This window comes from Eumetopias jubatus, unplaced genomic scaffold (genome assembly GCF_037043125.1).
Source record: "Eumetopias jubatus isolate StellerSeaLion01/CBP00866 unplaced genomic scaffold, mEumJub1_p1.0 scaffold_7, whole genome shotgun sequence".
NCBI lineage: Eukaryota > Metazoa > Chordata > Mammalia > Carnivora > Otariidae > Eumetopias > Eumetopias jubatus.
This window is the reverse complement of record NW_028274813.1, coordinates 2424193-2439669: the sequence shown is the minus strand read 5'-3', so window position 1 is coordinate 2439669 and position 15477 is coordinate 2424193. Positions and strand designations below refer to the sequence as shown.

General features: G+C 43.6%; 1 protein-coding gene across 5 annotated transcripts in view; it reads left to right on the top strand.

Moving 5' to 3' along the window:
- MARK3 (microtubule affinity regulating kinase 3) overlaps window positions 1-15186 on the top strand; it is a 112637-nt gene extending 97451 nt beyond the window's left edge. For 2 of the 5 annotated variants that reach the window (XM_088024430.1, XM_028100085.2), the window contains exons 15-17: window positions 6239-6496; window positions 12184-12228; window positions 14641-15186. In XM_088024430.1, the coding sequence (XP_087880556.1) occupies window positions 6239-6496; window positions 12184-12228; window positions 14641-14986 (649 nt within the window). In that variant the 3' untranslated portion in view covers window positions 14987-15186. Of the gene's footprint in view, window positions 1-5366; window positions 5529-6238; window positions 6497-12183; window positions 12229-14640 lie in introns of all 5 variants that reach the window. The other 3 variants (XM_028100101.2, XM_028100093.2, XM_028100119.2) reach the window with 2 other exon arrangements.
- The last annotated feature ends 291 nt before the right edge of the window (window positions 15187-15477 follow it).

The following is a 15477-nucleotide window of genomic DNA, read 5'->3' as shown; positions in this document are numbered from 1 at the left end:
CCAGATTCTTTTTGACCTTTAGGAAATACAGTTCTCTGAGGTAAAAGGCTGTTAAGACCAGGATCTCCTCTCTGCGCCCCCAGCTTGTGTTTGTGTGGTGCACGTGCTCTTCTGACTCTCCCTTCCTGCAGTATTCGATTCACTCTTTGGAAATAGTTTGAAGAATTCTCTAATTTCTTTGGAGTCGTTACCTGTCTGTGTCTTCCCTCTCAGGGCTGACCCCTCCTTATCTCAGCTTAGGCCTCATTGCTGCAGTAGCTTCAATCATTTAAATGCTTTGCTTTTGAAAGTATTGTTTTTATCTTTAGCCAAATAGAGCCTCAGTGTCAAACCACTCAAGACATGGCCCAAAATTTGTATAATATCTGGATTTTCTTTTTCTATCATATAAATTCATTGAAAAACTGGAAAATTATTGGAGGCTTGAATGGCAAACTAGTCATATTTTTTACTTTCAGTTAGGGCAGTAAATGTGACAACTTTCTCACCCTTAAAGTCGATCCTGAGTTGTAAATTGGCTGCACTGCACCATCTCTGTGCACAGATGACTTCTTAGGCAGATGGTTACTCTCTCCTCTCCCCATGTAGATCTCTGACTCCTTGACTAAAATACTGGTGAGCTACAGGATGCCTGGATCCCTGTTAACTTCTGGAGGATGTTCATTTTCTTTTTCCTTTTTTTTTTAAGATTTTATTTATTTATTTGACAGAGAGAGAGACAGCGAGAGAGAGAACACAGGCAGGGGAAGGGGGAGAGGGAGAAGCAGGCTTCCCGCTGAGCAGGGAGCCCAATGCGGGGCTCGGTCCCAAGACCCCGGGATCATGACCTGAGCTGAAGGCAGATGCTTAACAACTGAGCTACCCAGGCGCCCCAGACGTTCATTTTCATTTTTAACCATGAATATATGGGACTTTTTTCTTATATGCGCATATGTTTATACAAAATTCCAACATGAGCATGATCATGGCTAGTAAAGGCGGTGCGAGTTTGAACCAAAGGCGGTACATGTCCTAAACAAGCTCTTCTCCAGCTGTCTTCCAAATCCTGCCATGAGCATGGGGTGATGTTTTAAATTCGCCCCACTGGCGATGCCGTTTCATTTTAAAATTAATTTTATGGATTAATTCTTACCAGTGCAGTCTTTTTGTTTTATTGGCCTTACTGTTTGAAAATAAAGAAATCGTTGTTTAAAGGACAGAAGTTACAGGATTTGGCAAACTCTTGCTTTGGCTTGAGCACATGTGAACTGTTTTCTAAGTCAGACCATTGTTTTGACATCGGGCATGCCGAAATCCATCTTACTTTTGCTACATCTCCGGATGTAATTATTCTACCTTCTTCCGATGGCGGACTCTCACTGTGGCCCATTTCCAAAAATGACGAATAGTCAGTATAAACTAGGCATGAGAAAGTGTAACCACATCTTCAGTTGCATGATTCTGTCACAGTTGTGTAGGTTCTTACAATGAGTCTTAAACCACTTAGCACAGAGGCTGACACATAGTGCTCAACACATACTAGCTTATGAAAGTATCGATGGTAAACCATTCAGATGGGAATGTCAAGAATTTTCTTAGTTTACACTCATTTCTCAACTTAATTATTTGGTAACCTACACACATAATGTGGACTCTGTGTCCTGCTCTTTCATATGCTTTTAGATACCTATAGGAGACTGTTGGAAAATGTATTCAGTTGAGGGCCCCCAAAGATGTAGTGTGATATGGTTATAATAAAGCACAATGGAATCTTTTCAAAAAAGTTTTAGGTATTTGATATTCTAGGTAAGATTTTAAAATTGTGGGGCGCCTGGGTGGCTTAGTCGTTAAGTGTCTGCCTTCAGTTCAGGTCATGATCCCAGGGTCCTAGGATCAAGCCCCACATCAGATTCCTTGCTCAGCAGGAGGCCTGCTTCTCCCTCTCCCACTCCTCCTGCTTGTGTTCCCTCTTCCGCTGTCTCTCTCTGTCAAATAAATAAAATCTTAAAAAAAAAAAAGATTTTAAAGTTGTAAAGTGTTTCTTTTATTTTATCCATTTGTCCTACATCACGGCACAGGGATTGAGCAGAGAAAGTTGACACATGTATCTTTTAGGTTAAATTTTTAATTCTGCCTTTGCCCTATCACTGAGTACGGTTTGAATCAGCAACCAAAACATTCCATATCAGAATGTTCTGATACGGCATAAATGTCATTTCAAACAAATTCAAAATACCTATCCTTTATTAACTGTAAGTAGATTAGAGTTTCCAAAAATGATAATCAGACATAAATGCAAAGCAATTCAATTAACAGGAACCTCGAACAACTTGAATTGTAAGAAAAGTTACTATTTCTGTAGGTTAAGGTTTGAAAATGGTTTTCCCTTGGACCCAGAAATACTAAAAATGTAACGCAGCTACTGTTTTGCTGATGTAGATGATTATGGGCTAATCTATTAAATATAACCACCATTTTTAGCACTTTTCTGGTGGTAAAATTTTGTCCAGTTTTCACAGCAACCAACTTGATGAACTTTTAGAGTAGTGTGTCAAAAAAATTTAAAAATTTACAATGAAAATATCAATTTACTCTTCCTTTTTTGGAAAGGTTTATAACTTAAAGGAGGGTCACTTTTTTGCTGCAACGTGTCTGTCCAGTCTTGCCATGCTTATGTGCCTTGTCGATCTTGCCTACACAGCCCAGCCATTGAGCAGTATGCCTTGGGGAGGGAGGTGGGGGGAATAGATTGGCATCTTCTTGCTCTGTATGCTGACTAAAAGCCCTTTGCTTCTTCAGGGTCTTTGGGATCATTCATATTCTCCAGGGAAGAAGCCAGACAACCCCTGTCTTCCTTTATTCCCCTGCTTCTAATGCACCCATTGATCCTAGCTCCTAATTTGAGCAAGAGAATGTCAGCAACTAGGCAGAGGCATCAAGTGGGTTGACCCTTGACCTGTCCTAAACAGATAATAGAGCACAAAAGACAGTCGTTATTTATCTATAACTACACACACACACACACACACACACACACACACACACACACACACACACACACACACACACACACACACACACACAAATCTGTCTGTTTGTATGGGAAACAAGCAAGCCTTTCTCAGATAGTTGAATCTGTTTCTGTTTCTCCCCCTCCCACCCCCGCTTCTCACTACTACACTTGACTAGTCTTTAAAAAGAGTTGAATCAGTTAGGACTGTGTTACAGGTGACAAGGAACCCAGTCCAAACAAACTTAAATTAAAAAGGGCATCTTTGGGGCGCCTGAGTGGCTCAGTCAGTTGAACGCCAGTTGACTCTTGATTTTGGATCAGGTTGTGATCTCAGGGTTGTGAGATTAAGCCCCCCATCAGGCTCTGCGCTCAGTGGGGAGTCTGCTTGGGATTCTCTCTCTCCTTCTCCCTCTGCACCCCCCCCCGCAGCTCATGCGCTTGCGCGCTGTCTCTCAGATAAGTAAATCTTTTTTTAAAAAGTGTATCTTTGAGTTCCTATAACCAAAAAAGTGCAGGGAAAATCAGGGTCTATCTCCTAATTTCGCTTCCTCTGTAGTCGTTCCCTAGTTGGGCTCAGCAGCATTAGACTTGGCATCTTCCCACACTCAGCTTCTCAGACAGAAGCCCTGGGGCTGTCTCTGGGTCCATGCTGGTGTGGTTCTAGCCATGTGCCCATCTTGTCACTGGCCGGAGTGGCTGGGAAAGTCTGGGGTGGAGTCAGTGACATCCAGAGCCTAGGAACTTGTTTCCCTCATAACAGAACTCAAGTGTCATTGCCCCAGGTAAAAGAGTGGGTGCCGAGTCGCAAAAACACAAAACTGAATCTATTTTTATCTTCATAAGGCATTTGTTTCCAGTTCTTCTGTGACTACATTAGAGCCATTCTCCCAAGTCAGAGGACAAAATTCTCAAAACAAAAATGCAGGGACAAACAGATCTTGAGCAATTTATTACAGACACATCTGCCCCACCCCACCAATCAAGACTGTCAGAGCTCCGGTGACTCATTTCATTAACTTACCTTTTCAGTTAGGAGAGCATTTATTGGGTGCCATGCTTTAGGACACTCAAGCAGGGAAGGGTCACTGTGATACAGTATGGTGTGTAGTAGCAGGTGAACGTAGTACAAAAGGGGATGATAAGCTGCTGATGGGAAAGGACATCAGGGAAAACTTCATGAAGAGGGTGACCTCTGGGTTAAATTTTGATGAAAATAGAAGATACCTGCTCTCCAGGCACAGAGAATAGTTCCTGTGAAAGTTATTTGACCTGATGTATGACCAAGGTTTTGCACATCATAGAAGCTCCCAAAAGTCAGGTTCCAAAAGGTAACAGTAGAAGGTAGAACCTGGAGATGCAGCCAGGCCTGGGCTGTGGGTGCCTGAGGGAAGGACTGGGATGCCAGGGTGAGGGATCTGAACTCAGTCCTGAAGACACAGTGTACTTTTGAAAGGTTATAAGCAGATGAGTGACCAGTGAAGGCCAGGAGGCCAGTGAACACAGGTGCTAAGGTATAGGCCAGTGTGGGAGAGAGGGAAGACCCTCTGTGGGGAGACCCTGGGGTAGAGGTGGGGAGGGTGTGCAGACTGGCGTGCATGATCACAGTTGTGAATCCCTGGCTTGCCTCAAAGGAAAGAAACTGCCTCTTTGGAACTCCGAGGGCAGGGTAACTGAGCTGGAATCAAGGAACAGCGTGGCCGTGGTGAGGCTCCTGTCACTCTCTCTGCCAGGTGCAGCTGCAGGCGTCCAGCCACGTCTGTTGCTCTTTTTCTTTGTCTACGAGCAGTTAAATTACTCTGACTAGTTTTCCTGCCTTGAAAAAGGGGGTTCTGTTGACCCCTTAGGAATTTTGACTTGTTTATAAAGAAGTGAATGTCCTTTGCATAGGAAGATTCTCATCTATCTTTAAACAGCATAGGACACTTGGATAAATAGCACCTAGTTACTATACCTGTCGTTTTACTAGTCCATTTAAAATATGTCTGTGTGCTTGGGGAACAGGTCGAAAGCACGGTGTGCTCATGTTGTAGATTCACTCGACCACTTCAATTTGAACGGAGACATCTCTTTCGGGAAAGGCTTTATTTTGTACACAGCTTAGAAGACATTGCCCCCTCACATAAATATTCAAACAAGTAAGATGTCATTTTTCTTCTTTAAAGCTAATAAATCTTTTACTGTTTGGAAAAAAAATAGCTACAGGTTAGTAACTGCTGCAGAATCCCTAAAAGAAGGTTAAGAGATTTTTGTTCTAAGGCAAAAATGAGATGGTTTGGGGAGGAAGGTGTGTGCTTTAAATAGCAGGTCGCTCTTTTTGTCACTGCGCCATCATATTGTTGTTTCTGCCTCTGCCTGAACCCAAACCCCCTCCCAGCCTGACAGAACTGTTCGCTTATGCAGCTAGCCCTGCCTCAGTTTGTGCCACATCTTCCACCTGTCGGCTGAGACATCAGAAGTCGATGTCCATGTCAGCCTCTGGGCACCCCACGATGATGGTACCTCCAGTAGACAGTGAAGGAGATAACAGCAAGGCTGTGTAAGACAACTGCACATTCCTCGTGAGACTCTTGTGTGCCCGCCGCTGCTCCATGCTGTGCTGTGGATTTTATAGTCCACGGGTCGTTACTCTTGTGCACAAAATACCCTTCCTGTGTGTGGTTTTAGTTCAGCGCATCCTGTGTCATGGTGTCCTTGGTCGTCTGTGTGTCTTCATGCCTTTGCGCACTCCAAAGGGTGTAAGAAGTACCCTTCCTCTCCATGGTGCTCTTAGCATGTGGAATCTGAAAGCAAATGTGCCTTTTGTGTTTGTGTGCTTCTAAAACTTTTTAGTTGCCTATTCTTCAGTTTCACCCGCCTAGCCCATATTTCTTTTATATTGCCAAGGTTCTCTGCATGTAAGCAACTTTGAGAAGGAAGCAAAGGGAAAAAGCTTGAGTTAGCCATTCCTTTGTCCCAGAATTTCCCTGCATTAATCTTGTCCTTGAAAATATGTATATGTCCTATTCCCTTAAACTCCATGAGGCTGTGTTTCATTATATACTGTTTATTTGATACCCTCCTATTTAGCTTGCCTTTTGGTCCTGTGCCCTATAAAATACCCCCTTGGGTCTAGAGATTTATTATAACTGATTTTCTCTACTGTATATAAGAGGTACATTGAGATTGTAGATTTTTGTGTGGCATGTTTGCCACAAAGCTGGGCTTTTGTGAACAAAGATGCGAGGCTGTTCTGTTCTGCTCTTCTAGCACTATTCCCGATCCGAGGACTCCAGTTGCGTCAACGCACAGTGTCAGCAGTGCAGCCACCCCAGACCGACTCCGCTTCCCACGGGGCACAGCCAGTCGCAGCACTTTCCACGGCCAGCCCCGAGAACGGCGGACCGCCACGTATAACGGCCCGCCCGCCTCACCCAGCCTGTCCCACGAAGCCACACCGTTGTCACAGACTCGAAGCCGAGGCTCCACTAATCTTTTTAGTAAATTAACTTCAAAACTCACAAGGAGGTAAGTGTTGGGTGGTGCCTTTTGTTTGGAGCAAATACAAGAGCAAAAAGAGAAAAATCTTCTCTGTTTTGTGAAGCAACTGCCCAGATACTTTTCACTTTGTCTTTAACTCTTTTTTTTTTTGTGGTGAGAGAGATCACAAGCAACAGGGAAGAATAGAGGGAGAAGTAGACTCCCCACTGAGCAGGGAGCCTGATGCGGAACTCGATCCCAGGACCCTGGGATCATGACCTGAACTGAAGGCAGACGCTCAGCTAACTGAGCCACCCAGGCGCCCTTCGCTTTGTCTTTAGCTCGTGTTTTTCTGGTTTATATATAGAACTTTATATTTTAAAACCTTTTAGAATAGGAATTACAGAGTTCAGAATCTTCACAGCACCAAAAATCCTCTAGCACTTGGGAGGCTGTTGTTTTCTTTAATTGCTGTTCCTTTTGATCACACTTCTGTCCACGTGGCATGTTTACTGCACTTTAGCAAAACCCCACCTCCAGTGTAGGCTGACACTCCAGAAGCAGTCCCTGTAGAAGACAGCGTGTGATGTGACCAACCCTGGACACGGAGGAGAGAGACATTTCTTCTCTCATCTCCTGTCATTGTCATTGAAGACCATTAAGTTTCTTAGGGTCTAAATCTTAAAACTGTTCTCTCTGTTGGTCTCAATAAGTTATAGTAAGAACAAGGTGTCTTGCTCAAACTGTGTAGTTTGGCATATAAAAGTCCTGATTTCTTTCAGCAAGAAGCTTGTATCTGGTTATGGTGTAAAATCCTTTTTCCCTTGAGGTACTTTGAACTTTGTTTCCGTAACCTAATCTGGAGGCTGCAAAGGCTTAGAATCTTTGATTGCTATAAGAGGAAGAAGAAAAAGTGCCCCTATGCACCATAAGCACACAGGCAGAGTCACCATTATCTAGGATCACACTCAGGAGACCTGAGCACCCCTGTACTCTCAGGACTCCCAGAAGAGTTTCTTCTTGAAGAAATTGAGCCTCATGGGGTGCCTGGGTGGCTCAGTCGATTAAGTGTCTGCCTTCAGCTCAGGTCATGACCCCAAGGTCCTGGGATCGAGCCTCACATTGGGCTCCCTGCTCAGCAGGGAGTCTGCTCCCCCCATTCTTGTGCCCCTCCCCCAGCTTGTGCTCTCTCTCTCTCTCTCCCACTCTCTCTCAAATAAATAAGTAAAATATTTAATACAAATAAATAAATAAATTGAGGCTCACTGTGGATTAGTATGTCCAGGGCATCCTGCAGCTTTGCGTGTTGCAGGCACTCTTGTTCGTCATCTGTATTTTACTCAGAACAGCAGAGTCTGAAATGGCTGGCACCCCCCACCCCTTTGTTTCTCCATACTCCCTGTGGCTCACTAGCTGGCTGCTGTTTCCTGCTATCTTTGGTATTTAACCTGTAAGCCAGATACTACTTTTCAGTCTCCTTAATTCCTCCAATAATTTTATGTTCTTTTAGATGAATCACTTGAATTTAGCCAAGTCACATTCAACTGTCTTTCTCCAGGTAATCTGCTTGTTGTCAGGACACTAACTACCAGTTAGGGAGGACTTCTGCTATCCGTTATTAACAGGACGTCAGAGGGGGGCCAGAAGTTACAGTCCAGCCTCTTACGCCACCCCTTTGCTGAAACCCCCTGTTCTAAACTGGGCAGAAGAGTAGAATGGTCTAAAGGACTTTGCCAGGTTTGGGGCACCCACTAGGGACCAGTAAGAGAAGCAGGGAGCTTAATCCAAGAAGAGTCTGGTGACCCCCAGAATAATTCCTTCCTTCCTTTCAGGGTCATCCTATGGCCTGTCCCAGGCCTCCCTGCCCCCTGGTTCCTTCCTTATGGACTAAACTGAAGTAGAATCTGCCTCTGAAACTCGGGTGGTAGGGGACAGAGCCAGGTATGATCCAGCAGGCTGTTAGCTCCCTGGCCTAGCTTAATACTGACTGGTGTTAAGCCCAGGGAGAGCCCTGAGCACAGCGGGGATGCACACCAGTCAGGTCTTTCTGAGCTCTAGTTGCAGGACAGGCAGCTGTTTGTCTTTATACTTTGGTCTATAATGGGCTCTTTAAATAAAACCTTACATATCAGGAATATCCTTGAATTTATTTGTTGCCTTTGTGCTCTTTTTCTGGTCATCTTAATGCTATTATTGTTACAGATAACATCACCTACCATTTATTGATTGCTTACCATGTGCTAAGATGAATAGATGTCTATAGATTTATAGAGATATATTTGTTTTACGTTTATAAAGATGCACATGTGTACACACACATTCTCACACATTCATTTAATCTCCACAGTCTGCCTGTGTAGTAGGTATTATCCCAATGTTGCAGGACAACTTGGGAGATGAGGTTTAGAGAGTTTAAGGCACATGTTCAAGATTCTACAGCCAAAAGTTGCTGAGCCAGGTCTGGGCCTCAGAGGCCCTGAGGCCGCTTCATGTGCTGCCCTACAGGGCTATCAGGGACAGTGCGCGTCCTTGTCCCTCATTTTCTAATGTAGTTTATTTCATGTCTTTGAATTAAAATTGGAGACTGAGTTTTCTTGGTTTAATTTTTTAAAAAATCTTGGGGTTCAATTTATTTTACATTTCCAGGCAATTTCCTCTCCTAAAGATTTGCAGAAATATAGTCTTCTCTTTGTTGAAGTTTGCAAACTGAGGTCTGTAGCTTCCCCTGGTTGCTACACTTTAGAAGTCCACTGATATAACTAAGTGTTAGATTAGCATAGGCTGCTTATCCCGCCCTAACAATAATTGTGTGGATCAGAGCCCTGGTACCTGAAAGAGGCTCAGGTGTTCTTATGTAGGTGCTGCATCGGAGACCTGCTAAGGTTTGGTGGGAAGGGAGCTGGCACCACCAGGAGGCCTGCACTCTGCTCTTGGCCCTGACTCTGCCCTGGATACGTGTGGCTTCAGAGAGCGGTGTGCTCTGAGGCCGTCTGTAGTCAGAAGGAGGCCTGCGTAGGGTGCTCAGAGTTGCTCATACCCTGTAGATACGACGTATATGCCACTGTGTGCCTCAGATTGGTACACGGAGCCCCGGGCACAGCCTCAGTCCTGCCGCTGCTCCCCTCTATACCTCAGGGATTTGTGGCAGGAAAAGTGAAGAAAAGCAGTCCTATGGTACTTGACCAATAACCCTGACTTTTCTCAGGCAGAAAATTTGAAATGAAAATACATTTTAAAGATCTTTTAATCAGTTTTCAACTAAAATAATCTTTTGCATAATCCTACCTTATGTTTACGTAGTGCTTAATTATTTACAAAATATCGTTACGTGCATGATCTTGTCTACTGCGTGTAACCCTGCTGTGTACCACTTCTGATCTGATTATGAAGTGGTTGGCTGTTATCCACAGTAGTTAGATATTTATTAATTGCTTGTATCTGAAGCAGTGCCAAATTATCCATGTTAGAAGAACAAGTCCAAGGCATTCATTACTTCTTTCACTCAGACTGAATTCTGTGTTCAGTTACAGAACTGGGAAGTTTCAGAAATAGTTTGGCAAGCCCAGCCTGCACTTGCCCAGGAATGCTGACCACATGATCATACAAGCCCGACTCATAGTTTGGAATTTCTTTTGTCAGATTCTGTTCAGAACAACCTGAGCATCTCCTTAATTTTTAACGAGCAGAGTCCCTTCTAAATACAGCTCTTCCAGTGTATTCCATAAAACATAAATTGAAACCCCATTGTTATCATTTAATTTCCATTCATTTTGCCATCTAAAACTCTGAAAAGTCTGCTTCATTTTAAACCCCAATTACTTAGTTTTTTCTTAAAAAGTGATTTATGTCCTATACTGTAATAGACATTCTGTGAATGTTTAAATCATTTTTCTGAGATAAGTAAGGGTTCTCTTAATGTTTGAACACTTTAAAATGAAATTTTTAATGTTATATAAGAAGGTGAGGTTTTTGTTCATAAGACATTCTGAAGAGGATGAAGAGGTGTTACCCTCTTACTCTAGTGTACTGCAGATGAGTTCCATCACTTCTCTAACACAGGATGTTGGATTTTATCATCTTAAAGTATATCCATCTAAGAAACCTTTAAATAAATTTAATTACAGCTAATGTCAATATTTACTGCTGAATTTATCTTACAAGTAAGATTTTTTTATATTTCTAGAAAATTAAAAGATCACATACTCAATTATCTGTGATTTTATTTTTTCAACAAATGTCGTGTTTCATTGTTCATTGGACAGAAAGAGGAGCCCTGTTTTATTTGTCGTTTTTCTTTCTCTCTATAATTGACTAGATTTTCTATTTAATTTGTGCAAGTCATTTTTGTTAATTTTTTTTTTTTTGGCTTAATTTCTTTTAGAAACATGTCATTCAGGTTTATCAAAAGGTAGGACTTATATATACACATTATTTTTTTTCGATTCTTACCCCAAAATGGCTCCTGCAATTAACATCAGGTTTGGCTTTCTAGCCTTGTTTTTGTTTTGTTTTCTTAAAAACTAAACTTTCTGCTGAGAACTAAATACTTACTTCTTTGTAAGGAAACCTTGAAAAGAAATAGATTAACTCTGTCAGGCATTTGTAAAGGGACTGTGACACCCATTAACAATAGGCCTGTGCATGCTCTGTGCATTTTCTTTCTTTGGTAGAATTATTTAGCATCCAAATAATTCTGTCTTCATACTAATAACACTTAGCATGCTTCTGTTTGAAGAATGAGATGTTCAGTAATATTAATGTACAGTTACTGATTGGCCTCAAGCCCGCAGAAGGTAAGTGGTGACTGTTGCCATCTTTTAGCAAAAGGCTTTAAAATGACCGGGAAATTAGGTAATATTTTTACATGGGAAACAAGCACAAAATTCAAACCTACAGCCTCATTTGGTTTGAGGTTTTCAGAAATAAAGATGTGGGCACCTGATAGTGGAAATGTTTTAATATTTTCAGAGAGTTGAAGAGTAAGTAGTATTCTAAAAGCTGCTTTCCACCAACCACTGAAGGAAGTAGGTCTCATTACTTTTACTGAAAGCACTGTGGTAAATATTATATATTCCTACCAGATGAGTACTTTTTGATGATGGTGAGTCAGGAGAACAAAAACACTGCTCACGGTCTTGGAATGCACACAGAATGAGGCAAAAAATCTGCCATTTGGGCCACCTGTGTCCAGAAGGCCAGGCTATGGGGGTCTATGTGTTGATGAGGTCAGTGGGTCACTGAAAGGCTGTGTGAACGTGAGCTCTGTTAAAACTGTGGGAGGAGCGCTTTCCTCTTATAGGAAATTCCCCTCCATGATTGTTTTTTAATCTTCCCAGTTGTCAAATTTTCCCTTGCACAGGAAATTTTGTAGTTGGAAGTAGGATTTAACTGCTAGAATTAATTTTCCTTTTAGTTAAAACCCATTACACTCTGGGGGAGGGATTAAAAAATCAGAATATCTCCAATTCCAGAGCCGGGCAGGAATACCTGTTGTGTATGTGAAGCGGGTGCAGGGCCAGCCTCCCAGCCCGCCTGCCCGCACACATGGAGAAGGATGGCTGTGGGCTGAGTCACCCCCATGACAGGATGAGTTTAACAAGCACAGCTGGTGACCCGAAGTCCTTTGGGTTTGCTCATTTTATGACATCTGTGTTTGTTTATGGGTGGTTGTATACTGGTCTGTAAGATTTCTTTTCTCTTTCCCGCTTCTCTGCTTCTGCATTCTGTTCGTTGAGGCTTCCAACTGAATATGAGAGGAACGGGAGATATGAGGGCTCAAGGTGAGGGAAATGATTTTTACTTAAAATATTTTATAGGTATTTACCTTGTGTGTGTGGCAGAAACGATGCTCTTTTCTGAATATCCTGCCTCCTATCCTTGCTCTCAATGTAGGATTGCTTGGTGAGGTCCGCATTCTGTGGTTGGTGAAGCAGGAGTGTGTGGCTGCTGCCCCCTCCCAGTGGCCACTTGAGGGCGCCAGAGCGCCATGGCCACCAGCACGTGGAAGCCTTCTGTCTCCCCGCCTGACTTGGGCTTTCCACTGGTGTTTGGGTGTTAAAATACGGGACCCTCCTGCCTGGGCGCTGATAGCCTGAAATGAGATCTGGGAGTCGGTAGGAGCACTGTTGACGTGTCCGTAACTCCTGCATGATTCTGGTCTCAAAAGAATGAAGCAGAATATTGAGTAGAATTTTCATATTTTAAATTAGATGTGTCTTTAAGAGTGATTATGTAGTCGAGCGATTTGCTTTTACGTTTTGTAGGTCATTTTGTATTTCATTACACAGACTTGGGTGTTGGGGGAGTTGACCAGATAGGCCTCCAGAGCTGAAGTTCTTGTCCACTTACTTCCTTTCAGTACTAGTTACCAGCATGCTGTCGCAGGTCCCCGTTAACCCATTTGCTCTCCTGGTGGTCTTTCTAAAGCACAGCTCTGATCATGTGACTTTTCTGAATGAAAACTTACAGTGGCCCCATTGCCTGACCTGCCCTGGGTAGCCTCAACAGCCCCGGCCTCCCCTGACCCCACCCCTGCCCCAGTTGAGGTGTCACTCCCACCCCAGGCCTGCCCATGCCGGCCTTGAGTAGGCTCCAGCTGTCCTGAGTTTGCCTACCGCAAGTACATAGCAGCTGTTGTGGGGGTGATGCTGTGCCCCCAGTTCCAGTCCATCTGTACACTTGATTATACCTTCAACACATTCTGTGCTTTCTCTGCGTCCTTGCCTTTGCTTATGATATTCCCTCTGCTCAGCACACGAACTCTTCCCCCACCCCCTTTGTATTGGAATCCCATGGTTCTTGGTAGCTCTTCTCAGATGCCACCCCCTCCTGGAAGCCATTTCCTCATTTCCCTGCACTCCTTCCGTTAGAGGGCCCCACCTGTCATTCCTGCCACCCTCTTGTGGACCCTTTATACCTTTCCTGTTCTACTGCTGTTGCCTTGAGTTGCAGTCTTCCTTCCCCCAACCCCAACTTAGCTTGAGACCTTTTGCTCATTTCTGTAACCTATTTAGCGACTAATACAGCATTTTATACATAGGAAGCTTCTGATCAATTTGAGGGGATGTGAACTAAATTGAATATTCTACCAGCAGGTTGTCAGCTATCTGCATAGTAAACCTATGGCCCACCCTCAGGTCTGATAAATTTGCCATAGGATGAAGTGTTTTTAACATGCATATACTGGGTGTTTTTAATACACAAGAGTGTCAGTCAATCACCGTCCTCATTGAAGCATCTAATGTATACATGAGAGTGTAAATAACGGTTTGTGGCAATGATGATTAAATGCCGTGAACAGCAAGATATGGTAGATTCCTTGTTGTGGACTTCCCAAGAGAACTGTGCCCAGGACCCCACTGTGACATCACCTCGTAGACATTGGGACCACCCCTTCCACTCTGTGGATCGATACAACTTGCATTCAAACTGGTTGTTGGAGTGTTCAACAACAAATAAGCCTTAACATTTCATTTTTCTGCTTCAGTAGTAAGATAATGTCACCTTTGAGTTATTTTTAACTGTGGAATTAACAGTTTAACAAAATGGCAGGAAAAATATCGAGGTGGGTGGAGGGAATGGAGAGAAGGGTCCACGCCCCCACCCAGCTGTTTACTCAAGGGCCACCTGCAGGGATGGTGATTTTGAACTATGTGGAGACACTGGTTATCCTGAGTAACCACTGTGGTGAAGGTTAGGAGGAACTGACCGGACAGGAGAAGTGGTGGTACAGGGGTAGCGTGCTGGTCAGAGCCAGAAGCTGGCCTGCTGACCCCGCCTCCCTAAGCTGGGCTTTTGGGGGTCTCCCCCGGCTCCTTGCCACCTGCAGTCAGCCTAGAGGGGAACGCTGGGCTCTTCTTGGAGAGGTGCTCAGCTCTCTATTTCACCTGATCTTCAAGGATTTTGCTTAACAAATTATTTTCTTAATGTTATTAAGTATAGATGGCTGGTGAAGATTTTTCAGCCAAGATTTTTCAACCTTTGCCTGTGTGGGTTATGGTTTGGGGGGAGGGGGTGAGTAATAGAAGAATGCTTCTCAGTAAAGGAACAGGTCACCACATGGGAGCCTGTGCAAGAGAAGTGTGGAGGTCAGTTATTCTGTTACAGCGAAGATGTTGATTATGAACTAGCTGAACTAGAAAAGGTTGGTTTTTCTGTGCAATTAAAAATAAACCTGCCACTGTGCATTTCAGTCGCAACGTATCTGCCGAGCAAAAGGATGAAAACAAAGAAGCAAAACCTCGCTCCCTCCGCTTTACCTGGAGCATGAAAACCACTAGTTCCATGGATCCCAATGACATGATGCGGGAAATCCGCAAAGTGCTGGATGCCAATAACTGCGACTATGAGCAGAGAGAGCGCTTCTTACTCTTCTGTGTCCACGGTGACGGGCACGCAGAGAACCTCGTGCAGTGGGAGATGGAGGTGTGCAAGCTGCCAAGACTGTCTCTGAACGGGGTCCGGTTTAAGCGGATATCAGGGACATCCATAGCTTTCAAAAATATTGCTTCCAAAATTGCCAATGAGCTAAAGCTGTAACCCAGTAATTACGGTGTAAATTAAGTAGCAATTTAAAGTGTTTTCCTGAACACTGATGGAAATGTATAGAATAATATTTAGGTAATAACGTCTGCATCTTCTAAATCATGATATTAAAATATAAGGACGAGAGCACGCCTGGGAGCGGAAGCTGGCCTTTTTTCTACGAATGCACTACATTAAAGATGTGTGACACGCGTGCCCTCTGTCTTATTTCCATTGCCCTGAAAGTCAGCGTGTGACATCATCGCCACGGGCCTCCTGTCTGTGTGGTGTGAGCGTGGACTGTGCGTGTGAAGTAGTGCATACGGAAGCATCTCCTTACACTGGCAGCCAGAGTTGTTACGAGTACCTCTGTGGGAGATCATTTGGTGCTAAAACATTAAAATTGCCAAGGAGGAAAATATTGAATTACTACTAAGAATTAACGTTAAGACTAGTTGATAATTAATACAGGTTTACAGTTCATGCCTGTGGTTTTGTGTTTGTTG